Source organism: Magallana gigas, chromosome 5 (assembly GCF_963853765.1).
Source record: "Magallana gigas chromosome 5, xbMagGiga1.1, whole genome shotgun sequence".
NCBI classification, from domain to species: Eukaryota; Metazoa; Mollusca; class Bivalvia; order Ostreida; family Ostreidae; genus Magallana; species Magallana gigas.
In genome coordinates, this window is record NC_088857.1 from 4,057,702 (window position 1) to 4,084,939 (window position 27,238).

Here is a 27,238-nt window from a genome sequence, read left to right on the forward strand (position 1 = left end):
TTCCTGGGATATTTTTTTAAAAATCGCGGAAATTGACCCAATATTGGAAGAGCAGTTAACCGTGCAGACACGTCTATTATTGGAAAAAAATATTTCACAAAAATTTTAGAGCTTCCATTACTACTTTAGAATTCTGTTTGATTCGGTTTGGGTGTTGATCAATAAGAACATTCTAGCCGAAGGAGAGACACCGCACTGAACAATGGTGACCTTATGTTCAACGGAAGCTTTACTTCCAAACGCATAACTGGTCAAAGCTCTGCTGCTTTGCTGTGGTTGAGAGACCTCGTTTTAGTTTGGTAGGAAACTCGGGCGGATGTTGTAGTAGAACACGATCAAGGTACCCGGATGACCGTATACGAGCAGTGACAGCGCATTTGTATGGAAACCGACAGAAGTATAGAATGTGACACGGTTTCGTATTTTATTTCGCTTTATGTATCGGTAGTCATCTCAAATCCAATTGACTAACACCGACAGAATAAATCAAATATTCAAGCGAAACTTTTGAAAATCAATAAAATTCAATAATGTTTTTATTTACCAACCTTGTTTCTTTTGTTCTGATAAAACTGATCCTGATACGTAATTCAAGTCTATTATACAATATATACCTCTTACTATGTATCAAACATATACCTTTATGTAAAATTAGAAATTAAAAAAAAAACCCTAGTAAATAGAATAGAACATATCTTAGTGTGTTATTCCATAATTCTTGCTAATGACACAAAGGTGAGGGGTTATCTGTCCGATGATGTCCCTCCTTCGGAAATGAAGTTAACCATTTCTCTTGTCGACAAATGAACACGCAGTCATTTTAGAGGGATTCTCTTATCAAATACAGACTTTTGTTTCTTGCACGACATTCTAGGCTTTTGTTTTTCGTCTGGACGACTTGCAGACAACAGGACGATGACAGCAGACAACAACTATCAGACACCGCAACCCGCACGAGCTCTGGTGGACGGGGTCAAGGGGCCAGCCTCAATAGATAACCCGTACATTCATTAGTTGATGTGCTCCCAAAAAGGTTATACACGTGACTGTGATGGCTTGTTTTAAAGTATCACAAACAAACAAAAAATCTCGAGGAGGAGTTAATAATAATTTATACATAATGAAGAATCATTTTCAGTTTGATTTGGAACAAGGATATTATTTTTTTTTAACTAAAATGCCGTAAGAATCTATGAATGCCTAAAGAGAGCTCATTTGAATTCATACAATAAAAAATCATTTCCCAATTGATTATTTTGGAAGTATATTGATTTAATTTGATAATAAAATATTTTAACTATAAGGTGGAAGGTGTGTATGTAGAATAATTTTTTTTATATTTACGACTAATAATTAAAATATTTTATTTCAGTATTTGGCTAGTTTTTGAGCTTATTCTAAAATAACTTGAATTCACAGCTTTACTTTTCGTATCGTTTAACAGTCAGTTGAATGGCAAACGACTAAACTTGAACTCCCAGTTTTACTTTTCCTAATGTCTACTGGATAGTTGTATGTCAAACGACGATAGCTGAGTCCCAGCTGATCTGAACTGAATTGTACCCACACCCCGTGCCCTGTCAAATGAAGCGCATGTCAAGCGCTTTACCCCGACCCATTCGTCATGTCTTCCAATCATCGGCCTCACCGCTCGCCATAACTACATTGTTCGGAGCCAGCCATAGTTTATATTTTCAATTTCGGTTGTTCCATTTCCGTGAGTAATTAATGCCATAGCGTTTTGACATCCATAAGTTGCGTGCACCGGCTACTTTGGCTTGACCACGTGAGCCCTGACATATCCCTGCTTTCTTGGAATGTTTCGTAATGATTTTCTGACATCTTTCGGGGTTCACAAAGTATCATTTCTGGACAGAGACATGTATTCTTGAATTTCGAAACAACTTTTATGTAACCATGCTTTTTCTTGTCATTTTTAAACTAAATCTGAATAAACAAAAAAATCGAGAAAATTTGGTAAAGTTTTGATTTTAATGCATTTTATTCAAATAATATAATAAATCTACTTTGGCAGTCTAAATCTTAAAGGAAGTGACATGTTAGGAAGTAAAAATGAACTATTGATATGTTTGCCTTGAATATTGAGGTATCAGACGTTCACGCCATATTAAGTAGCGAAATGACCAAAATCAAAATGGCCGACACACTAGTTCGTCGTTTGGAATTCTGACGATCCGCCAGGTGTCGACTCCGTACACGCGGACTAACTGAATGACATCTTATAATAGGAAAAGCGTTGTATATTGCCGTTAACATGAGGGAACATTATGTGAACATCTCTTCAGTAAATATTCCAAGTATTCACAAAAATCACAATAAACTACATTCACATACGACAACCATTCTCTCACACAGATTCTCGAACAAATTATGTAAGTAAAAAGAATAAAATACAATATACCATATGTCTAAAAGAAGCACGTGGTTTTGTTTTACCCTGGTTTATAAACCGAGTGTTTGTAGAGTATTCGTGTTCTCGTTATTACGTCACCATAACCAACGCTATCAGGTCAGTGTTGAAGTCACAGCAGAAATGTTTCTTTGGCCGTTTGCTGGTGAAGATGAGTCCAAACAACTAGTCTGGATACAAACCGATTGTCGGGATTGTCAAAAACGTCATTAGGTGTGACGTTTTCACAGCGCCATTTTGTTTTCATGCGCATGTTCAGCGGCGGCTTTCTCTAATGCGTTACAAAAATTCATGTTTTTCGCTATATGTGAGAGCTTATGCTCTTTTTTCCATTTCATGCGTCTGTTTTGAAACCATATTTTAATTTGTCTCTCCGTTAAGTTGAGCGCATGTGCAATCTCGATTCTTCGTCTCCTTGTGAGGTATTTGTTGTAGTGAAATTCCTTTTCGAGTTCCAGGGTTTGATGCCGAGTGTAAGACGTCCTTGATCGCTTTGATTCCCCGTCATTTCCCTCTGAAATTATAAAAATATTTGAAAATTACACACCATGAATTATCACTGAAAAGTGGATGCATCTTTCCTTGAGATTTTAATTCTTGAAAAAAAATTATTGGCAGATGTTCAGCTCAAAACTGTTTTAAAGGTATCAGTTCCGTGTTAGCCATAAAACACACATTAAACTGCATAACATTTTCATAAAATTGTTCATGTCACAAATGCCCCTTGATAAGGAAAATCATAATAGACGAGGGGCAGAAACATAAGGGTGTCAACTTCTAGAGAACAAAATGTGATGCCATAGTAGATATACTTTGCGTTTGTGTGACAATAAGGTGTCAAATAAGTGAGTGATGAGACAACTAATTAAGTTGTTAACGTATGTGGTCTGCAGTTTTACCGTTGAAATAGATGGGCATTTCTTCCTCAGTAGCGGGCACTCGTTCATTATTTACTGTACTGACACTTTGTAGCGATGACGTTATCATAAAGTTTTGACAAAAAACTATTTTAAAATATTATTTTAAATAGCTGTACAATAAGAAGTTTCACTTTAAATTAATTTCTGGTTTACTTGGAGTTCAGAGAGCGGATAACCATATTTTATTACGAACTGGTACAAGCGGATATAGTAGTCTGATTTTGGTATTTTGACAACCAGGTATCGTTTTTTTTTAAAACACACCTGGTCCATCACCGCAGACGTGTTAGGCAGACACGATGGACACCGGTCAGTGACGAGGCGACCCCGGACGCCCGGCCCGAGTTGTCCCCGGGGGTCGGACCGCGTGCAGCTCAGTCGTTCCCGGCTCTTATCAGGCAGCAACAGGTCTGACTTGAATAGCCCGAGTTATGGGACCAGAGACATATTTTGACGCCTTCAATGATGGCCCGTCAAAATTAGCATGAATACATAATATGCTTTTATGTTAACACCAACCATAAATACATAAATTGTTAAGCAGTTTAGCATATTCCTACAAAGGCAGATCAGTAGGGACTCTACACAAACGTCAAGCGGAACACAAGTAAAGAGGGAAGCGTCTGGTTTAAGGCGGATGTCATAAGACCAGTAAACCTGCTAGAAACAGTCGTAAACTAACTGTTGTTTTCTTCATGTCTAGTGATCCAGAAGATCACAGTAGACAAGCGAATCGTCCCTTTCTTCCCGACAGAGTTTACTCTGATTCGTCGCACAGACCCATTCTTCCCTAGAAATAAGCCGATTATACAGACAAATGTGCAAGGTTATAAAAATTAAGCGGATAAATTTACAAGTCAATCAAGAAGTACAATAGTCACAACATTTGTGAGTAATCCCAGGAAAGGACCTCGGAAAAAAAAGCAGTTGCCTTTTTACCCGTATCGTATATGTACCAGTCTGTTCCAAAATTGAGAAGAAAATTATAATATAAACCAAAATTTAAAGTGCACAAATAGCCCCTTTTTAGCCATTGAATTTCGGCGATTAAAAAGGCTATCGTGTTAGCAAATTTGAATATATTTTTGATAATTGATTGAATAGCGCAAAAACTCGTGTGTCCAAAATCAGATAGCCCGTCGTCATGAAAGTGGCTATGTATTTATTTGGGGCGTTTATAGTAATTTTGAACAAAGGCAAAATGGTACCGACAGTGTCTAGATTTCACTGATATTGAATATAGGCTGCATACAAGGTAAATGATCGGGTACTTAATTGCTCAAACGTTTTTAAAATGTTTTAGAAGCTTAGATAAAGGAAATTTTTCAAAATAGGAGTTTAAAATTCACACGTTATAAAAAAATATCTGGAATATAGTCCCCCCCCCCCCCCATGTAATCGTGCAGTGTACAAACATAACTATTAATGACTATCTTACAACATAGTCTATGTCATTGTTCACATTTACCTTAGAGTGACCTGAGATTACGACAACCGTAATTGGTCTGAAGATGGTCTTGTGTGTGTCAAAACAAGCACTTTATAAATCTTTATCGCACACTTAGATCTACGAGGCCTGTTTAGGGAATATTTATTTTTTATGACCTATTTGGCACCTCATATGGAAGTATCCGAGCAATAATGTCACTATTCTATCTCTCGTCTGATTTATTAGAAACCTCCGCCAATATTGTCGAGCGCCCTCTACTCCTGTCAGCTCGAAAATTGAAACTGCATAAAGAGGATATTGATTCGGGGAATTTTCCGACTTGTTCCTTGTTTTGTTGTAGAGAGTGCATTTTAATTTATTACTTCCGTTTTTTATCACACTATGTACTTTATTTGATACGACAATTGAAGTTTGAACTGCGATGATATTTTACGACAATGGTTAATCGGTTAATAAAACAAAATAGGGCTGCTAAATTTATGTGGGTCAATATAATTTTAATATATTCTGCCTCCCCACGCCGTCTTAATAAACCACACTTCTAATGATCAGTAAATCATGACAGACCTGAATATTATTAGACATTCTTAATGAACTTGTAAAATGTCCCAATGATAATTAATACTCTATTATAAATGTTAATTCATTATACAAGTTTTTGATCTACTTTACACTATAAACACGATAACGTGCATAATTTCATTTTTTTTATTTTCTCTCTTGATTCCCCCCGAAGAATGCAATGAACATGAAATTTGTCTTCTAAGCACCGTCGCATGAACAAATATTTAGTCATTTTGCAAGGATTTTGTTGTATAAAAACCCTCACGAAACACTTGCATGACCAATGCCGTTGCGTGAAGGTTTTCACTTTTAGTGTAATTATTAATAATATCTGCCAGTTCAGCTCCATTGCTTTGACTGCGCGGCCCAAACACCTGTACGCTACCACCAACCGTAAATCTTTGTCAAAACGTCATTTTTTTCTGTTCAAAAACAAGCTATTTCAGTTATTTTGGCAAACTACGTATATGATGCATTATAGACCTGTTGTAGTTGTGATGCGCTGGACGTTTTATAACAGTCATGCAGTATAAGGATATATAGAGATTTCATTTAATTTTTGGCATATTATTAATTTATTACAAAAGCAAACAAACGATATCAATAATGAATTATTGAACAATATTCATTAAGGTTTATATTTTCACATGACGGACTTGCTTTCAGTCCCATGTTAGAGGGTAATTTCTTGGGGGCTTGAGTTTTAATTTCGCCATTTTTTGGCCGAATTTCTGGGTAGAAGCGATAAACTCGAGCCAGCTGTAATCTTATAGCGTTGAATGCTGATCCATCTTTTTTTTTTTTCTTTTTTTTTAACAAAACTGTACGGCTGTTCAAAAGATACATTAGATGTACCGATTATACGTCTGTGGCGGCCGGTAAATTCTAGCGTAGACTCAGCAAACCTCGGGATGGTCTCCTACTACACAATTTACTAAGAGATATATGACACGTCTCTTAATCCGGAGACTGATTCTCATTCACTTTTGGCTCTGATTTTTTCTTTCATATGCGAAATTGAGTCACAGCTCCCTTGCTCCTGGAGAGGCGGCGATTGTTTCTGGTCAGGACCGTGGAAGATTTATGTCCATGTTTAATAAGAAAATAATGATAACTGCAATCAAATGTTTTTAATTCAAGAAGAAATTTAAAATATTTTTTTATTCACATATGAATGCTAGTTTCCCGATAAAACGCGCGAGGTTTTTTAAGTAATTGGACCCCGATTTTCTGTCTCTTTTTTTCTACTCCAGTCCAAAAATACCGGCATTCACCAGGGTTCATAGACTTATGGTTTAGAGCGCTGTCGTACAAAGAGATCGCTTTCTTTTTATGCATGTAGTGTTGTATACGATTAATTGTTTTCCTATGTAATTCTATAGGGGAAATGTGATCCACTCTGATCATCGGGTTTATAATACAACCCTCTAAATCTCACCTTGTCCATACCATTCATCTTAAGGAACCTGGCCAAGATTTATGCACTAATTTGATATAATACGGAGGACTTATTCTTTTTTATTGTAAATTGCTGTAATCGGTATTTTATGGTCTCCAGTTTAGTTTTTAGTCAAAACAGAGATCACACGAGTTTTATGCTTAGATTTCAAGATATCTGTTCTGCTGATATCAGTTTCAATTGTAGGCAGACTTTATTATCTATTTCGTTTGTGTGGCCTTCTCTTGACTATCCGGTGGCCAGTCTACCCCTGCATTATTTTACTACTCCTCAACAGTTTTAGAAAATTAGCGAACATTGCATAATGCATGCATAAGAAAGAACACGCCGAAGCGTAATTAATGTCCTGTGTCGCTAATTAAACCCCTTAAAAGTCTCTTTCAAGACATACAGTAATTCTTTGATTCACGGCGATAGGTTCAGAGAGGATCGTATTCTTTGATCTCTCAGAAGAAATCAGATTGAGTGTTTGCATTATCTGTTCACATACAGCCGCGGGTCTCACAGATTTTTCATACTTTGGATTACTCTGGAAAGCAGAGAGCAAAAAGCTTCAAAGAAAGACTCTAAGATGTTGATGAAGAAAAAGGTGTTATCCTTTAATAAATTCTGAAGGTGCACGTAATATGGAAAACCTTAGATGACAGAATGATGAAATAGCCCGGATTAAGATGCTCTATGTATCATTGGGAATGGAATTTGTGTTCCGACAAATGAGCAATAAATGTCCTGGACCATTTCCCGAGGAAATATATTCTTTACGGCATGCTCCACATATATCCCAAGATTAATTCTAAGAATATTAACGCCCAAACATCTGAGGTATTAACATGATAAATTTGACGAATTAATCATGATATAATTTCAATGAACTGTGATGTTCATTGCGTTCAAGAACTTCAAAATTTTATACTGTGATGATTACGAAAATTCACCCGAGGCTCTTCGTTGTTTTGGGAGGCAAGATGCTCAACAAATTACCCCCAAGATTTATTTTAAAATTAAAATATGATTTTTAGCCGTTAGTGTTAACATTAAGTAATGAAAACGTCCAAATATTTTAGGTTTAAAATATGAATAGTTTTCTATCTCTTAATTCCAAAGAGATTATTATCCATTTAGTCTAAAAATCCAGCTCTATTAATAAATTTTATATCATTGAATTCAAATGCATTTATTTTAGACAACTACTCTTTTTTCTTTAATTATTTTGATATAATAAAGAAATAATAAAAATAAAGAAAAAGAAAATACTATATGAAATACAGAAAATATAAATATGTAATTCATAAATTTTTAAAAATTGGATAATTGCAATATCTAGAACTTTTTTTTCCCGTTCAGTTATCTAATCGATTGAAAATTAAGCATTTCTTTTACATAAAATCGACCGAAGGGTAAAATATAAAACGATTTAATAACATTATTTTTTAGAATTGATATTCTACAAGTTAACGGTTATTGAATTGCATTAAGTATTTTGTTTTATATGCCTTTTCAAACTATATTGACAAAAGAGTGCTCGTTGCAAGGTTTTTTTTCAAATTCTCAAATTGCCCAACCCCTGAATTAACTGTTCTATATGATTTGTATTATCATTATAGTAAAATTGAATAAATAATGAATGTTTTTGATATTAAAAAAAATAATATTCTCTATAAAATACAAACATCAGGGATAATAAATGGTATTTGAAATAATGTAATAAATTGTACAAAAACAATGTTTTCTACTTCAAATTTTATGAAATCATTATTATTAATTTTTTTGGCATTATTTATCTAATATGTAGACAACGTCATCACTGAGGCGAGAATTTACATGCAATGTGCCGTTAGTTCCCATAATTTGGCCCCAGTTGCTGAATATTTTGTTTCCAAATCTCATAAATATCACTTGCATCAGAATCATATTGCAGGATCTTTTTCCCTTGTAAAATTTATGGGTCGTGAAGATAGCCAAGAGAAACTGCCAGATTTACGGCAAACACAAAATATAAATCACAAAGTGAAACGGAAAATATGGCTGCACATCCAGGCCGATCTGAGCGAGAGATCAGTGTTTTAACTTCAGTCTCATGTTTCAGATGTCAGCCCATAAATAAGAATTAAAACTTTACTTCTTATATCGAAAATTCTTCTGACTTGTCTTCTCACATGGTCATCCTCCAATGTGAAAAGCCTAAGGTCTAAACTACGGCGCCTGCTCCACAATAAATCTTGTTTAACCGACATAGTAATGTTGTACCCCTAGCCCTTATGAAGAAGAGGAATTTTTTTTATCAGTCAAGCCCTGTGTATTTTACGAGAAGAAAACAGAAGCTGTATCTTTTTTACACCATAACAAACAGCGCAGCAATTGTTCAGAATGCGGGATACAATTAGTTTTTTTTGCCTCTCCATCTTTCTTTTAGAGTCCATGGCAATTAATAAATATGGAACTGCTCTCATTTTTGTGTATCTGATTGTTCTAGCCCATCATAACTCGTATAAGATATTGCTCAGCATCACAGCATATCGCAAAATTTATCAGAGAATCGGAAGGAAATGCTAACTATGAACTGCAATAAAACTGAAAATTTAAAATTTAAATGACATAAATTTCTTTTAGAACATTATAAATCCTGATTTATAAACAAAGACCCGATAAAACCAGCGTGTTATTTAACATGAAAGCCTTACAGCGAAAGCTCTTCGGGAGAGAAAAAAAAACCTATTGGAGAATCTATTTTATGCGGTGTTCCTGGGAATAACAGTCATTTGTGCAATTAAAGATACATAAAAATGAAATATGGCGCGTTTTTCTAAGTGATGTAGCGCGCTGTATCTTGTAGTGTACCAGTATGAAATGTACAACCTTATTCACAAGTGTTCGCCGAGAAATGAGTCAAATGACCGATTAATTTCTTCACAAAAATGGTTTTGTATTTTACAGACGGGAGAATAGGTAATCATAAAGTGGAGAGTGAGAACAAAAACAACTTTGTCTTTACAGAATTAAATTTAGATTCGCTCAATTTGCTAGTATGATTGTCTAGAAGGAAGAATGAACAAAAAATCAAGGAAAATATTTTTTTCGTGGTATTTTAGGGGATTTTTATTCAACTTATTCACATGAACAACTAAGCGAATATTGACAATAAATGAAAATAGTGAATGAAATAATTAAAATGCAATATCAACAATAAAAGGATAAAAAAGAAGATGCCAGTAATCAAATTGTCATTTGGAAAAACTTTACCATTTTATTTGTTTATATAAATCTTGTAAATCTAACATATTTTGATTTTGTGTGGGAATATTCCATTAACAAAAAATATTTATATTTTTGTAATGTAAATTGATTAATTCGTTTATTAAAAGTAAAAATATATTCATTCAAAATTCAGTATCTTTTAAATATTAGATTTATTTTAATTTATTTAAACAAATAACCTCTTTTTTTTTCCTTCCGTATTTTATGTTTTTGTTGTGATAGTTTTACTTTATTGATATTAGGCTAAACACATAGGTTTACCAAGAAATTGTACATTTTATAAACTATATCTTCAAATGTTTCTATCAAAAATGCTAGGAAATTAAAATGCACAGTTTTAAGTTTGTGAACCTTTGGAAATAGGGTTTGTTTTGATTTTCCGGCTAAGAAAGGTTTAATTTTGCAGTTTTAAAAAGAACAAAAAAAGTTTTAAAAACAACTGATTAAATAATTACTTTAACCACAACAAACAGAATGTTTACTAACCTTGTGTATATTGCATTCTCCTCATCCAGGGGTAGATTTGTGGGCTGTGATACGTCTGGTCCGCTGACTGAGAACGAGGCGACGTAGGGGAGGTTGGCCCCGAGCCCTGCCCCGGGGGCTGCTGGGAGGAGGGTGAGGTGGAGGGGGCTTGTTGAGTGGGGGATGAACGACTCCGGTCCCCGAGGTGTCCATTGTGAAAGTATGAATTGTTATTGGAACCAGTTCGGACATTGCACGACGGTCTTTCGTGCATGGGGTGCACAGTTTGTAAGTTTGGGGTCCCATTGTTCAGACTGTGGGGAGAGCCACAAGGGCTTGCTGGAGGTAAGTGACTCAGTCGGGGACCCCCGTAGTAATCGGTGTCGTCCAGGCGCTCCTCTTTCGATGGATAGGGGTAGCGAGCACTAGGAAATCCCGGATAGAAAGCACCCGTGTGTTGGTAATTTCCATTTCTATGAAAACTTCCATCCGCACAAGAATCGATCCCCATAGTTTGACCATAACATGCCGATAAAGAATTAACAAAATAAGAACTCATTTGGCCTGGATAATCTAAGGTCGTAAAGCTGTCTATGGCGTCAGTTATAACTGCGCGGATGAATTATGGGGATGCAAGAAAACAGAGGAAACTTGGTACTCGGCAACTGCACTCGCCACTGAAACGAAGCCATGATAGTCACGTGAACAGAGAAATCCAATCGCAAGTGTTATACATGTTATGAGAGGTTGAATGCTATTTTCAAACACCTTTAAATGTAAACAAACTTAAGTATTTGCATAAGGCACACAGACTGGAAAAAAAAATAAACTGTACAATGTCTTACTTGTAATAATATCGCCTTTCACACGCAATCATAATCACTCATAAAGGCAATGCATCCGGTAGCTGCTGTATAGCGGATTGAAATGATTTTTTAGCGTTGGGGTTATTAATCACAAACCACGTGGGTATTGTAAAATTAACTTAAATGGCCCAATGAATTGGAAGTTATCGTTCCATCTATTTTCTGTTTGAAGTTGTCATTCCTCGTTTACGACATTAACACATATGATATGTAGGCCTTGTTTTTTAGCTTTTGCATGTGAAAGGCGAAGTAATATTATAAACTCATCAACCTAGCGCCCACACCCCGACAGTCGTGTGCAGTTATTTGCATGAAATGAATGAAACAAGATATAAGGGAATTTTTGCAACATAATATGGGAAGAAGCAAAATTTAAAAAAAAAAACGAGAAAAACGGAAATTTAATAAAATAAATTTTCAATACAATTTCATTAAACAAAAAAAATTAATCAACAGAATACTACTAGATATATTTGCTTTAGTCCATGAATTTGACAGAGGAAAAAGAAAGCGAGTTTAAAGCATTACACTATCATGGAAAATAAATAAAAGAATAATATATGTTAATACCTACACCACTGTTAAAGGGATTCCAAACTAACGGATAAATGAAGGTTCCTTCCAGTTTATACACATGTCTTGGGACCAGAAAACCCAGTCTGCAGTGGTCACTCAAATACCCTTACACACTGAAGGAAAAAAAAAAGAATGGTAAAAAACGGCACATTATATCCCCATCATATTACCATCACTCATATCGGGCGGAGCAAATCTTTCGTAACACGTGGACGTTGTGTATTTGTTTTGTCCCGCTATTGTTGTTTGAAGTTTGTATCGTTTTGTACAAATGTGCGAAGAAATATTGTAACAAGTTGTAGTAGAAAAATTGTAGACTTAGTTCCTAAATCATCGCTGACGTCTGCGACCGCTTACTTTTTTTTTTACAGTGGAGGCCAGTTATTTATTCAGTGACCCCGAGTCAGGTAGCGAGGCGTAATGAAGCATGGCGCATCCCTCCAGTAACGTATACTGTCAGTATTTGCACGACAACCCAGTTCTTACCTCCCTATGAATTATTTATCAAAAGATGAGGACACCTCTCCAATGTAGTCTTTAAGTATTTTTTATTATTCCTTCAATCATAACAGGATGATTTATTTACATTTGACTCCCAGGGCTAGTAAGTGTGATTAGTACTTTTTACGTTCTATAAAATCATTGAATTATTAAAACTCGTTAGCTGGAACGAGCGTACGCAGTTTTTCATTGTCTGTCTGGAGTTCTCGGTGTTTGGGTGTTCCTAAAATGATTTACTGTAAGCTATTCATACAATCGATCGTCGAAATTTTAAACGAGATGCAATATTTTACTCTGTTATTTTAAACGACCTTCGTTATGCCAAAGTAATGAATAATTAAATTAACGATTAGAAAAAGTTAACAAACTCAATTTTTATGGGTCAGCTGTATCAAAACTTCAAATTCTAGGAGAAATTTCTACAACATTAAAATTTATTTTATTCTAATTATTACAATCTCTTATTTAAGGTTATTTTTTAAATTTATTATTTTATTTTGGGTTTATTTTCTTTCAAGTCTTAAGTTATATGCAATATTTTTTTCTTTCACGAAGTGTTGGAATTTGTGTTAAGTTATTGGCTTTAAAAATCCACAAGCAACCCCTAGTAAATAACACAGGTACCCCCACTCACTCCGCGGTTCAGACACATTGGTAATTGTAGCAGCCATAAATTTATTTCTAACAATGCTCCAAATAATAAATACCCTAGTTAATAAATACCCGGGGATTATAAAATATGTGATAGACCAGTGATCTCTGTAACTCTCCTGAATCGTCTTAACGCGTTTGCAAGTGTGTTATAATACGCAAGATGTCTAGAAAGCCATTTCGGATTGTTTACGACGTGCTTAGTTTTCATTCTATACAGGGATAAATGTGCATTACTGTTGAGAATAGGAAATCGTTTTACAAAAGTATAAAATAAAATTCCCATGTTCTCCGACGAATTTTGAAAAAAGTATAGTTTGTATTGGTTAGGAAGCTTTATTAATTATTTGCATTAAACATCGAAATGTTTGTCATTGTGCATTTTTGGGGTTTATTTTCTGCAATCAGTTCACTTTTTCTATGTATGTCTAGTCGGGCCGAAAAGACATTTTTCACCCTTAACACAAATTAGAAACAGTTATTTTCTTCCCAAGAATAGCGATTAAATTATGTTCCAACTTGGCCATTCCGCATCTAGTGATCCGAATTTCCGTGATAAATGTATTTTGCCAGATTTGTCGGGTTTGGTTTGAAGAACTGTCCGCTAGAGTTTGAAAAATGGTTCTTAATAATACCTTCTTCTTTATTATATTCTGGAATGGAACAAATTTATTTTCTCGTGCAGCAACTAAATTGTATTTCTCCCAGGAAAACAGTCCTCCAAGACGAGCTTGTTAGTTTCTTAGACGGACAATGGTTTTCGTTAGTTGCTAGAAATTAACATTTTTGCCACCGAAAAGACATTTGTTTCCCTGGCAGACAAAGTCCATGAAAAAAACATTTCGGCTTAGAGGTCCGGGCTATGGAGGGATTTGTTGTCCGTTAGGACCCATCATTTATCTAATCACATTCTGTCCACCTTTCCCTATCTCAGTCATCTCATTTCCAAAATTTTCTCATTACAGCATGGTGAATCAATAATTCAATTACATATTCAATACCATGTTGTATTATAAAATTACAAAAGATTAAATTCTTGCTTTTTTAGGAAATAATAATTTTAAAACAGGGGAAAATTTAATGATTCCCTTAGTTGTGTTTAAGAAAATTTTGTTACTCAGATAGTATAAAAAAATATATTTGAATAAAGCCAAAATAAAATTTTAATATAAATCTCCCATGTTTATATCATTTGCATATTTTAAATAATAATGATTATTAACGAAATAAATTTTACTACGCAAATAGAACATAAAATTTTCAAGACTATAAATTTTATGAACATAAAATATGGAGGGATTTTATTTTTTAACAATTTCGATAACTTTCTACATTAATTCGGTGATATCAAAAGATTTTCTTTAATTATATCGTTAAAACTCCCGTGGAAAATAGAAACATTATTTTTAAGCTTTTTACATCAAAATCAGAATATAGCTGTTTTATTTCAAAGTTATTTCAAGTCTAATTTTTCTGTGACATTCTTTGAAATTCCACAAAACTCGTTGCACACATTTACAAATTTTTCTAGCCCCCAAAACGGTTCAAACTAAACTTTCCGTGTCTAATTCAAATTATCCAGGTACTAAATAAATTATAACCTGAGATCATCTGGTAGGATTTCTCACACAAAGGAAATGGTCAGTAACTAGTCGTCAACTCTGGAAACAGGAAATTTAAATGACCGCAATGTACACACGTCTACTGTGTCTCATTCTCAGAGCCTTGTAACGTTTTGTTTATTAAAACATAAGGATGTAACGTGTTGATATTTAACATTCTAGCCACGCATACCCAGGGAGAAAAAATGCACCAAAAATTCCAAAAACCTGCGTCACAAAATCTTACCTCATGAAGCTGTTGTTAAAATAATTACGTAAAAACAAATCATGTAGATGAACTTGAACTAACTTCTAACCTTTGTATAAATATTTAAAAGGGGAAAAGGCAAAAACAATGCTTTTTACGCCAAATACTTATCATTATAATATTCAACGACATTCTCTGTGTTGTTTTAGAATATCGATACTTCCTAGAAAAATGTTACTTGATAAATTACTTTGATATTAGATGAACTCGCATTAAACACTTACTAGTGCCGTGCCTGGAGCATAATCCAACACATCCCTTATTCTACACGTAAATAACAGAGGAGCACCAACAAGTTCGTTGCTTACTCCTTATGTCATCTATTAACACAGCTGGCCCTAGATCTGGGTGGGGTCTATACTACGAGCTAGATGCTATGATTTACGGCCATAACAAGAGGTTCTTGTCTGACTTTCACGTTTCACGTTTGGAAGATTTCGTAAATGGACAGTTCTCATTCATCCAGAGAAACAGCGGTAAACCGGCGAGTCCGAAACTCAAAGACTCCGAGAGAACCACAACACAGGGGCCCTTGTCCCTGGAGCCTGCTGACAGTCCTTTGAATTACTGTTAGATTGGCAAAAACAGATTTTTCCTCATTGACACCATTGAAAATGCATACAGCCTAACATTGTTGCGTCCACCTCTATACTGACTAATTTCTGTAAAGCAATGCGACTCCGATGATTTCAAATTTGTCTCACCTCAATGAAATCAAAACTTAAAAAAAAAATCATGGAAAAAAAAAAGAAAAGAATTTTGTGCCATCCTTCTCATTACTTATACAGTCCGCGATAATTTAAGCGATTTATGTGGTAAAGCAAGTGAGGATATCCAATGCAGACTCGGGAGATTGAAAGTAACATATTTTATGACTGGGTGATCCTAATGCGCCATTATTTTAGTTTATGGCCATTATTTGCCCCTAAAACTCACATTACATTTTATTTGCTCGTCATTATTTATTTATAGCCGACAAACTGTTATCTTAATAAGGGCCACAGCGGTGTGCCCTTCTGTGTTACTCCATTGTTATTTTACTGTCAACTAAACTCTGATTTTCACCCGAAACGAACATAAATCTAGCAAAGAACAACCCTGTATAATTCGGATATTGAGAGACGGACAATGAAGTGATGACAAGATCTCAGTGAACCTCTGCTCAACACAAATAAATAAATAAAATAGATTAACCAAATACTTTCAAAACTAACTTTTAGTATGGGAATTCATGCATATTAAACTATAAAATCTTTTTCTAAAATAAGCTTGTACAGGTATAGTTGTGAATAATTAATATGTAAAATAATATCTCATAAATTTAATACTATTATATTTTCCTACTTATTGTAAAAGTAAACTAGCATTTACGTTTTACCCAAGTTTGTCCTATAATTAGAATAAGCAATCAACTTTAGTATTATAATATGAATACATTCAAAGCAGTATAAGTTGCAATTTTTATGTGGCAAACTGCAATTTTACTTCATAAATGAGAGATGAATAAAGTTTGTAAAATTTTGTATCAATTATTTTGTTGGCATAATTATTTAAAGGCTCTGGTAGAATTAATTTTGAAATATAACTAGTATTAAAAATTGATTTCATATTATGCTATTTTGTTAAGTTTTCTTTAGTGTATATCTATTTCTACTGATAAAAAACGACACTCCGCTTTTGTCTTATTGACGGTAAAAATTAAGGTAAGGTACATGTAGTTTCATCATATATTCAGAAAAAGTAGAGCTCATATTACATTAACATTTGATTTACCCTTTGCTATATATATCTAAAAGGAATAAGAAAATATTTATTTAAAGATAATTAATTATCTTCTTCCAATATTGAGTACTTCCAGTATTTACTCCTTTAACTTCCAGTTTCCGTTACATCGTTTGGACGTATTAGGATGCCCGTATTCCATGGGAAAAATCCCAGCGCTGTTACACCACTATGTTTAATAGAAACAACAGTAAACAGGCGGGCTAGTGTATTCTAAGTGTAATGTTAACACTTACTATTCTATCAAAGGGTCGGGTTAGAAATGCAGAAAAACTCATCGACAGGGTGCCCTGTTATTGCAGCCATAACGAAAGCCAGACAACTTGCGGATTCCACCAGTAGCTGAGGGCTTGCTTGTGTGCTAATGCAGCTCTTAAGAAAAGTAATCTATTACTTTATAATTTTTCTCTTGCCTATTCTTATCTTCTTTCCAAGCTGTTGATTGTTCCCAGTTACTCTGGCCGATAATTGGTCTGCAATTGTCGTAAAATACGGAACGAGAGTGTTACAATAAGGAGCCATCAGCCGAAGATAAGTCTAGTCCCCATTGTACACTTGTCACCGTATATAAACTTCGCTCGTGTGTCGGGGACATATCTGAAACAATGTTTTAATTTATGAGCTGGAAATGGAACACCAAGGGTTTAAAATGTTTGAATTTATAGTGCCGAAAGATCGTCAAAGTCTATAAATGTTCACAGTGACAGGGTCAAACCCCACGGTTTTCTGTTTAAGCCGGGCCACAGGAGATAGTCTTTAAAATATGGCCCCAGTTCACAGTTTCACGCTTCTAGAGTACCTCTGATTGCTCTATCGAGACATCTCAGAAAAACGCCAAGCTTCAAAGATCCCAGCACATATTATTCTCCTCAATTCAACCAATTGTGACTATTGTCCGAGACCAGTCAGTTTAGAAAAAAACACTCGCTTGATTGGTAATAGGTAATCAAATATGAATATATCATGTTTAATAACCAGGTACACAGTCGTGTTGTATTTCTTTAAATTGAAGTAATATCACTTGTAGACCTTTTGATAGGTTAATTAAAAGAAAATAAATTGTACAAAGCCATATGAAATCGCTACGTAATTCAAATATATTTGATGGCCAATTTAATCAAAGCTAGCATTTACTTTTTAAGGGAGCTGATTAGCGAGATGACCCTGTAGATTTTGATACTAAATATGTGGTGTCTCAAAAACAATTATGACAAAGACCGTCAAAATTTGAAGACGTACATCTGGACAATTATGACAAGCCTTGAACGGGAATGTTTCCTGTTCACACACATAAACACCAGAAATAGTGGACATAATTTATGGAGAAGATATAGTTTTGGTCGCAAAACCAATTATTTCATGAATTTCAGTTAAATTTCATTGTAAAGAAGTTTAGGTACATCCTCGATAACTCGTATTTGTGTATCATTTATTTATAATTATGTAAAAAAAGATAATTAATTATGATATCTATCTTTAACTCAGCTGCCTTCAAATTGTACGATGTATTTGGTCAGTTTTGAGACACTGTATTTAGCCAACAGTGCAAGGTTATGTCATGTGACTTACTGCAAGTAAATCTGTTCGATGAAATTGAACCCGTTATTTTGTAGTTTTAGTTTTATTATACAATTCACAAAACACCATATGAAATAATAAAATATTTGTGTGAAATATCTATACTCGTCCTTCGTTTCAATTTTGTATCAATGTCATTTGATTAAATGAAAATAAGTTAATAAAAACATCAAACCTGACAATCCATAAACGTGACATATGTTACAAATTAATTATAACGATATGGTTCTTTGCACCTTAAAAGACAAAAAGCGGAAAAATCACCACTTATTAACTTTTAATTGAAATAAAAACACTATAAAAAGGAAATCAATCAACTTAATACAGCTTAAGTACGAAATCTATCGTTCATTTTTGTAAATTGGTTGTATTTTAATATCATACATAATTATTTGAAAAAATAGGAGATCACAAGATTGCATATTTTTTATTATCTCCTGCTGTTTAAAAAGGTGCCTTTCTAAAGCTTCTTATAAAATAAACCAGTAGGTACTACCCATAATTAACAAATTCATAAATCGTTTTTCCTTCCGCACTTTCTTAAATAAATCGTATCTTAGTTGCAATTGTTATAAATCAAATGCATAGGTTCCGATGATTAAAATAACTGACTTCACATGAATTTCACGTGTAATTTCTCTTTCAAAAGAAAAAGAACTCACGTGAGAATCACAGAAAGTTATTTTCATGAAAGTGCACATGATGTTATCATGTGAAATCTAGTCACTTTTAAAATACAAGGGACTTTTTTAATAAATTTGTTGTGTAATTCAAATTTGGAGGTTATTCAAAGATTTATATATTCTTAAATATCAATCGCTAGCTAAAAGCTTTTATACCAAATTTTCGCATTGTAATTAGATACAAGACAGGCATGTATTCATTTATCAGTAGTATCTTCCTTCCCAGAGACGGTATTCTTGCACAAAGCTTCCTCTTTCTTTCTTAGACCAGCCTACCTGTTCAAAACTCTGCGAAAACGTGGTTAACCAAACCCGTGAATTTGGAAACTTCAAATAACTGGTCTATACTCCAGCAAACAAAAGGGGTCGATAACGATCGATAATAGACCAGTTATTTGCAGTGATGAAAGATGAAGCATATAATATTTCCAAAACAGGAAAGTGCTGCTATTTAAATGTTTTTTTTCCTAACAAAGATAAGTTTGAATCTTTTATTTGCAATACGGTTGATTATAAGTCACGTGATTATTTCAAATAACAATCTACCTACATATACAATATATAGTCGTTGAATATCAATAATTGTTTATAATTGTAGATACTATAATTTTCAATTCAGAAAAAATAAAAATACGAAAAAGAACACATTGCTGGGAGATTTATATTTCCTTCAACTAAAATTTAAGCGTTCAGATTTTTTCTTCTTTTTCATTTTAAAATACTCTAAACTCCACGTTGATTTAATTTGCTTCACCCTGGATAATAAACTCCTGACAAAACCCACGTTTCTCGTGACGGGGGTAGGACCATGTGACTGTTGGCAGCGTGGTAGCGTTTTTTATAGGAAGGAGGAAATCGTGCAAATATTTGGAGATTCTCAGTGTGCTAACGAGTGCACGGACAATTAGTAGCCCGTCAGCTGCGAACAATATTTCAAATTAGAAAAGGAAGTATCGGCAACGAAAAAAATGAAAAAAATTGTAATATATAGCTTAGCATCTGCGGTCCAATTCCATTTGTAAGTGTCTGTCATTAGTTCTGGCAATCTTTGAGGTGTTTGGAGTTCACTTTTTATACTACTTGCAGGGTTTTATAAGTTTCAAAATACTTGCACAGGGCGTTCATAAAAATGATACGCAAACTTTTTTTTTCTAAAATTTGAAAACTTCAATAAAAATCCTTTAAATAAGCTTTAGAGCGACCGCTGATATTCTTCCCGTTGTTTCTTCAGCGAATGCATAGTCGACAGGTCCTGTTTGATTTGATTTTGATGAATTAGTTTTACCATAAAATGTAAATACATTTGCCATTATATAATTTTTGGAAATTAAAATAATATAATTAATCAAATTTTAGCCATAAATGCCACCTTAAAAGGTTTTATTTGATAACATCGAGACTGTCTATGGTAAGAATTGACACCATGTACAGAAATATTTAACCGAGTTCATTTTATTTTTATCTTTTAAAAGTATCGACAAATTAAAATACTTATTTTTGTTATGAAATGGAAATATATTGTATTTTAAATTAGGTAAGTTTGTCCTTATCAGATATTAGAACATTTAACTTGCCCTCCAAATATTTTCTATAAAGTATAGATAGAAAAAAGTTTAATAATTAGATCAAAACCCATAAATATCTAATTAAAGTGTAGAATAGCAAGCATTTTTAACTATCTTTGAGAGAAAGCATAATTCCAATGTTAAAATACTCGTTTAGGCTCGTATGCTTATGTATTGTGACAACAGAAACCAAGGTTTATTGGTTGTTTTATTAATTTAGTAAAAATGTAACTAAAATTTTAGGCAAAAATGACTATCTGAATAACAGAGTGTGGGGTGGGGCCCGGTTCTACTGCCAGAGTCTGTATTTTGGAGATAGAAGTATCTCCCTTGATCTCAATAGGAAGATAATCTCGACATCGATTTTATCCACGGTTTACATTTTTTTTCTGTCTGCAGTACGTCAGAGGAGGATGACGGAATGCTGAACTCTGGATAGGGCAGACCATGGTAGTAAATCCCGACACAAAGGATGGATCTAGTTTCTACTTCTGTCCCCCTTTTTGTATGTCATTTTTAACAATACACAGAAATATTAAACTAACGACCAAGCGTTACTCAACATACTATATGTTGCATTAACACACTGATGTAAATAGACGGAGTTTTGTCTGGGATGTAGGTACACAATACGCATGTCAAAAGAAGCATTAGGAAAGGCCGATGAAAACAGAGCTGATCGTTCAGAGGAATGCTTAGTTCTGGCTAAGATCAAGTTCGGAAGGACAGGGAAATAAATAGGTCTGTTCTACTCTTGCATAGGCCTGGGATTAAGTAACGTGAATTATTGGGGATTTTTCCCTTCTATATAGAACATTCTGCAACGAGTAGTGTAGAATTGATAGGATGCTGCACTTAGGTCGGGCTCGTCACGATCTACAGGCCCCGACTCTAGTCGTGCTTCCGTATACCGGGACATTAATATTGATCCAGGTCTCGGCCGCTGCTGAAGGGTGAAACCATCTTTTTTAGAAACAATCACATCAAGTGATCTGTAGATGGTATCAACTATATGCAATTGTGCTCACAGAACTGTTACCAAATGCATCAACGCATTTCTTGTAAAGATAGCAAATAATATAAACGAACTTATCTCCCTTTACCAAACTATATAATATACTTGTACTTAGTAAAATGCACGGTATTTTCTGTAAATGTTTGGTTAATGCAGATAATATATAGTATATTTCCTCATTTTCACTTTGTCTTTAGTTATACATAGTTGTATATTGTATTGAATTACTAAGGACTTAAGAAAACCTTCAAAACCTTATTGAAATTATTTTAAATGAAATTAATATAAATTAATTAAATTTTGCTTATGTTGGACAACTATATAACATGAATATTTATATTTAGAATGCGCAAAATTTAAATTTCAGTGAATTGTATTCAATAGATTTAAACTTGACTATCTAATATTATTTAGTACAGGTTTACATTTCGTGTGATCAAGCAAATTACGGAAGAATGTGGAATTATTGATATTTAATCAACAATAAATTTCCTTAATGCTAAAATATTTCACAGGAAGTAATTTTTGTTTTTGATATCTGGATTAAGAAGGAAATCCTCTTATAAGTTGATGTGTCGGGGATTTGTACATGGTTCCCATCTTTTTTCTAATTTCTATTCGTGTTCAGCAATTCATGCATGTGAAACAATAGTAATTAGTTAAGTGGATTTAGAAATTTACGGAGATTCTTAAGACAAAAAAAAATATATAAAACACTTATTTGGAATAGAATAGCGAGCGTGATTGCAATTAACACGAAACTCTTTTTTTAATTGATAACAACGGAAACAACGGAGTCCTCTTTGATGAAGGCCATTTGTCAACAAAATATTTTCTTTTTATGAAGAAAAACCGTGTTATCGATGTTTAAATACTTTCAAAATTGATTCCTTTTTGAATTCTCAAAAACATTGATTCCGAATTTTCTCTTCTTGTAGCGAAATAATTTTCGAACTACTTTGATAACTAATAATGTGTTGGATTTGTTTTCTTATTCGGGCTTTCAAGATATTGATATGAAAATACTCAGATAGTTTCTATATCCAAGGTATATGGTTTTGAGATCCCAAAATAGTTACAATCCCAATTCCTTTCCAACTGATGTTCCAATTATTTCCTCTGTGACATGTATGTTTCAATCTGCCGTGCTTCAGATCATTCGTTCCATTTTTTGCAACAGACCCTATTTACCTCAAAAGAAAAGATTTGTCTTAATTCGAGATAAGGAGGCTGGAACTGATTGATGTGACAAATAAAAAGAGAGTTAAGTTTTAATCAGGTCCCTGTGGAACTCCGTTGGATCCCATCGCTCTTCCAGGACACACGTAGGAATTAGATTTATTTCCATCTAATCCTGCAGAAATCCGGGGACTATCCATCCACGAGATGGTGCAACGCACGGCAGAGAGAAAGATGGGGAATAAGTGGGGGATAGGTTCCTTATAGCGTATCAATTGGTAGGGAAGTCCTCACAAGAAAATCTTTTTACGTGCTACTACATGTAAAAAACTCGCAGCAAAAAATTACGATTTATGACCCTCCGTTACACCATTACATGTACATTTTATAAGATTTGAAGCTTTCCGTTAATTCTAAATTTGTATGAATCGAATCACAGATTTTAAAAGTTTTAGTACATATTGTCTCTAAAATTACTATCACAATTCTTAAATTAGTCATTTGTTCTAGTTATGATTAAATTAATATTTCATCGTCATATTGATAATAAAACATCATTTTGATTCCACTGTGGGTTTAAGTAGTCGCTAACTTTAATTATTTTTAAAATCAGACACAAAGCAAAATTTTCAGAGGAAGTTGGCAAATAATATTTCAAATACAATAACACTGTTTACATAATGTATATGTACTATACAATCCAATATTTGGTTTGCTTGCAAACTGTGGAATTTCATGATTGGATTGGATTTTGAATTTGTTTTTAATTTACTTATATACAATTGGGATAGGCCAATTATTTATGAGTATAATATGAATAAAAAATCATAATATTCCCATACTATGGGAAAAAAACCCCGGATGTAAACAGAAAAGAAGTGTTATATTCATAAGATACCAGCTATTATAATTTTGAATCTAGATTTTAAAGAGAAAAAGAAATATCTGAAGCGACCATCTTCCTGGGAATCCTGAATTTGCGTGTGCGTACGGACAGAGGGATCTCTGACCCCAGCCTTTAGTAAGGACCCTACAGAAACACTTCTATCACTGTCTGCCCTCGCATATCGCCTTGTCTCTCATCAGCTGCAGAGTCGTTCTTATAAACATTTTTCTTGTGGTCGGTATGCCGAGATAGGACGGGTAAATTTATAGCCCTACCACTCGGCTATCTTGAATAAATAAGTGACACATGGTAACAATACTAAAGATCACGAGATTTATGCGACAGGCTAAAAAAACGTGTTGGTGATAAGGGGGATAAAATGGCTAGCTTTGTTTATTGCGACAAGTTATGTTTATTAACCACACATGAAAAAAATTGTTATATAAATTAATTATAAATCAGATTGTTTTATTGTCATCTGATCATTGAAATAGGTCTGTTGGAAATTATTTTCCTGGTTTCAAGTGTTAATTAATCATACATCGAGCTGGTAATTATAAACTGGTGTAGGTCTTTAGCCGGGATCTACATCGTTGCCCGATTAGCATTTTATTGTTTACGATTCAGTGAGTAACTTTAGTGATATTTGACTGAAGAGCTCACTTCATTGTCTGTCTGGAGTAACATTATCTACTTTGTTTATTGCCCAAGTATTAAATCGCCGATTGTCTTAAAAAGATCAAACAACATTTCTAGGTATCTTATATGAGAATCTTTAAGATTTTTGTTTTCAAACTAGAACTTCTTTCATGCGTTGCTTTGTTTGTGTAACATATACACTAGCCCGGTGCCTCAGAACTTTACTGAGTACACTGGCAATGTTTACAATTCGTTGGACATCAATGTTACAGGATTCTGTTCAGATATGCTCCATTTTCTTAACGTCCCACACCGATAGAAAAATGCTACATCCGGACTAAATTTGTTTCGCTAATTACAAAAAATTAACATGAATCGGTAATGGGTTTAACACTTATGCGTGTTTTAGTTGCATGCAGGAAACAGCGCGCTATCGATTGGTCTGGCAGTGTGGATTTTAAGTGTCTTTACTTGCATTAAGTACAATTTGCGCAATTGCAAAACATTGGTTTTCACTCGAAGAGTCTTGCAAGTTCGCTCACGATTCCGTTGCAATAATTGAAATTTGAATAATTAATTCGTTTTTCTGTTTGAACAGGTTTCCATAAATCAGCGAAGACAGAAATTGTTTTTGGTCATAAATTGTTTTCGTCAATGAGCGGGGCTTCAGCCCAGTTTGATCACGCTGGTGTCTTCATATCAGAAACTCATCATTTCAATTACTGCATTGAAGGAAACTTTGGAGAAATAAAATATGACTTACCTCAGGACTGTAAATCTTCCTTTGATGAAGGTATTGTTTTCTGCGGCAGTTTGGAAAAATAATTTGATCTCGCACAATCTCCGGCTGAGATCTCGTAATGTATAAGGAACCGACCAATAGAAACGCTTAAAAATGTCTGGCCGCATAAGTATATTTTTTTTTCCATGGGCCTCTTTATAACTCATTCAAGAACAGTCACACACCCAATACAGTGAACCTAATGTGGCGTGGTCTTATGCTACAGTTAATCAGTTATAAACGTCAAGAATCACACGTGTTCAGTTTGTGTAATCCAGTAAGAAGATATGTAAAATTTTGCATGACTTTTATTGTTATTATTTCGGGTAGCTTATCTTGGATGTTATAAATGTAGCTGTCATGAACCGAATAATTGTAAAATAATAGATCGGAATTCAGCTATTTTTATGAGGCCACAAAAAACGATAAGTGATGAGAATGTAGCCTAAATTTCGAGTGAGTGAATAAAATTATAATTCATTATCGCGTCAGAAATCGTTTAAAGTACATTAAAGTCGAGTCATCTAAAATTGATTTTTTCTATAATATTGAATAAATGATTACAGAAATCTTTTACTAAAAAAAAGTGTTCTGAAGGGAAGAAAAACCACAAAACAAAATCCTTTTTCCTTATTGATACAAACAATAATTAACATTCGCATGTAGTCTGCATGAAAAATTATCTTTTCATTCTTTTTTAAAAACTAACATTTTCTTGATTAAGAATTTATACGAATTTCTCACATTACATATGACGCAAATCTATACGTATAATAAGAACTGAAGTTTATATTTATCGTCTTTTTTGTAGTGTTTTGAATTCGATCGTTTTGTTTTGTTTTATTTTTTAATGTTGATTAAGTTGGGTTTCCTTTTATTAATTTATTTTTAAAGGAAAATAAATGCTGGAAAACGGAATGTCATCAAGTTAAAATCATCGAAATACATTTTGCTGATCTATCGTTATATTACATAACACTTCTATCCAATTTTGTTGAATACACAAAGCGTTTTCCGTCAAGACCTCTAAAATATCACAAAAAATAATTGCAACTTTTTGGACCGAGTATTAAAATTCTTAAGAACTGTGTTATCACGAAAAATAAAAATATCGGGATTCTTTTCACAAACGATTTAGAATAAATGCTAACCTTTAACTCTAAAATAAAAAAAATATTAGATTTAGTAAATAAAAATAAGCATATCATTTCCATGCAGCATTTTAGAGGGAACAATTTTACAATGTGCAGTGTATCTCGAAAGATGAATTGCTTTATATAAATAGAGAATACAATTTCTGCAAGTTTTATGTTCTTTTTATTATTATTTTTTGTTAATTTTGTTGTCTATAATTTTCCAACTGATGATAATGATAACATTTCCCTATTATCATCCATATTTTCGTACACAAAGATTGAGTTAAAACAGCTTTATTTATTTATTATGAACCTGTGAATAGACTACGAGAAATGAAATATGTGAGAACCAAAACTATTTACTTATTATGAAAATTAAATTTAAACCTCATATTTAAAATTTATGTGTAAAGAATGAAAAAAAATATTGGAAAATTAAAAAAAATATATCAAATTACTACTAACATCTAATATTATTGCGCGTTGTAACAAGTTCTTTAAAAAATATAAATATGAAATTAAAAGGAAAAAATCTTTAAACTTATTTCAAGTGCACAACGTTGAAGATTTATTAAAGGATAAAATGAAAGATATAAATCTTATCAATTATTAGAAGAAATTGTTATCTTAAAACGATTTTATAATTATACATGATAACAATAAATTTACTCTTTGGTTTAATATCTTTTAATTTCTCTGGAATAAATGAGATTTAATTCCTAGCGGACGGTAGGATGGTGTATTAATTTGTCAGCGGGTCTGATTTGGATGCTGGAAGTTCTCCGTGACAATGCAGCCCCGCGTGATTGATGTACAGTCAGTCAGAGAATTTTATTCAATTTATTTATCGTTTCTCACTAAAGCTTACATGTGAACGCTTTAGTTTGATCTGCGGTTTATCGCTAGTGGTATTGAGTGGTCCTTCTTTAAAATCGCCGATCCTCCGTGTGATTAGGACCAGGGTCTTGATTTATGGACAAGCGGGTG

At 33.6% G+C, this 27,238-nt stretch overlaps 1 protein-coding gene across 6 annotated transcripts; it reads right to left on the reverse strand.

The window, feature by feature from the left end:
* Positions 1-1,973: 1,973 nt before the first annotated feature.
* Positions 1,974-25,253, reverse strand: LOC105326440 (homeobox protein Hox-B5a). Of its 6 annotated transcripts, none has more exons than XM_011426485.4 (4): positions 25,098-25,253; positions 11,985-12,099; positions 10,566-11,221; positions 1,974-2,945 (listed from the first exon to the last, which is right to left on the reverse strand). In XM_011426485.4, exons 3-4 carry the CDS (start codon positions 11,101-11,103, stop codon positions 2,656-2,658), a joined length of 828 nt encoding a protein of 275 aa, XP_011424787.1. In that variant the 5' UTR covers positions 11,104-11,221; positions 11,985-12,099; positions 25,098-25,253; the 3' UTR covers positions 1,974-2,655. The 6 variants fall into 6 exon arrangements, with proteins under 6 accessions (XP_011424787.1, XP_011424790.1, XP_011424788.1 ...); XM_011426488.4 differs by having other exon boundaries at positions 11,981-12,099; XM_011426486.4 differs by lacking the exon at positions 25,098-25,253 and adding an exon at positions 15,232-15,709.
* Positions 25,254-27,238: the final 1,985 nt, after the last annotated feature.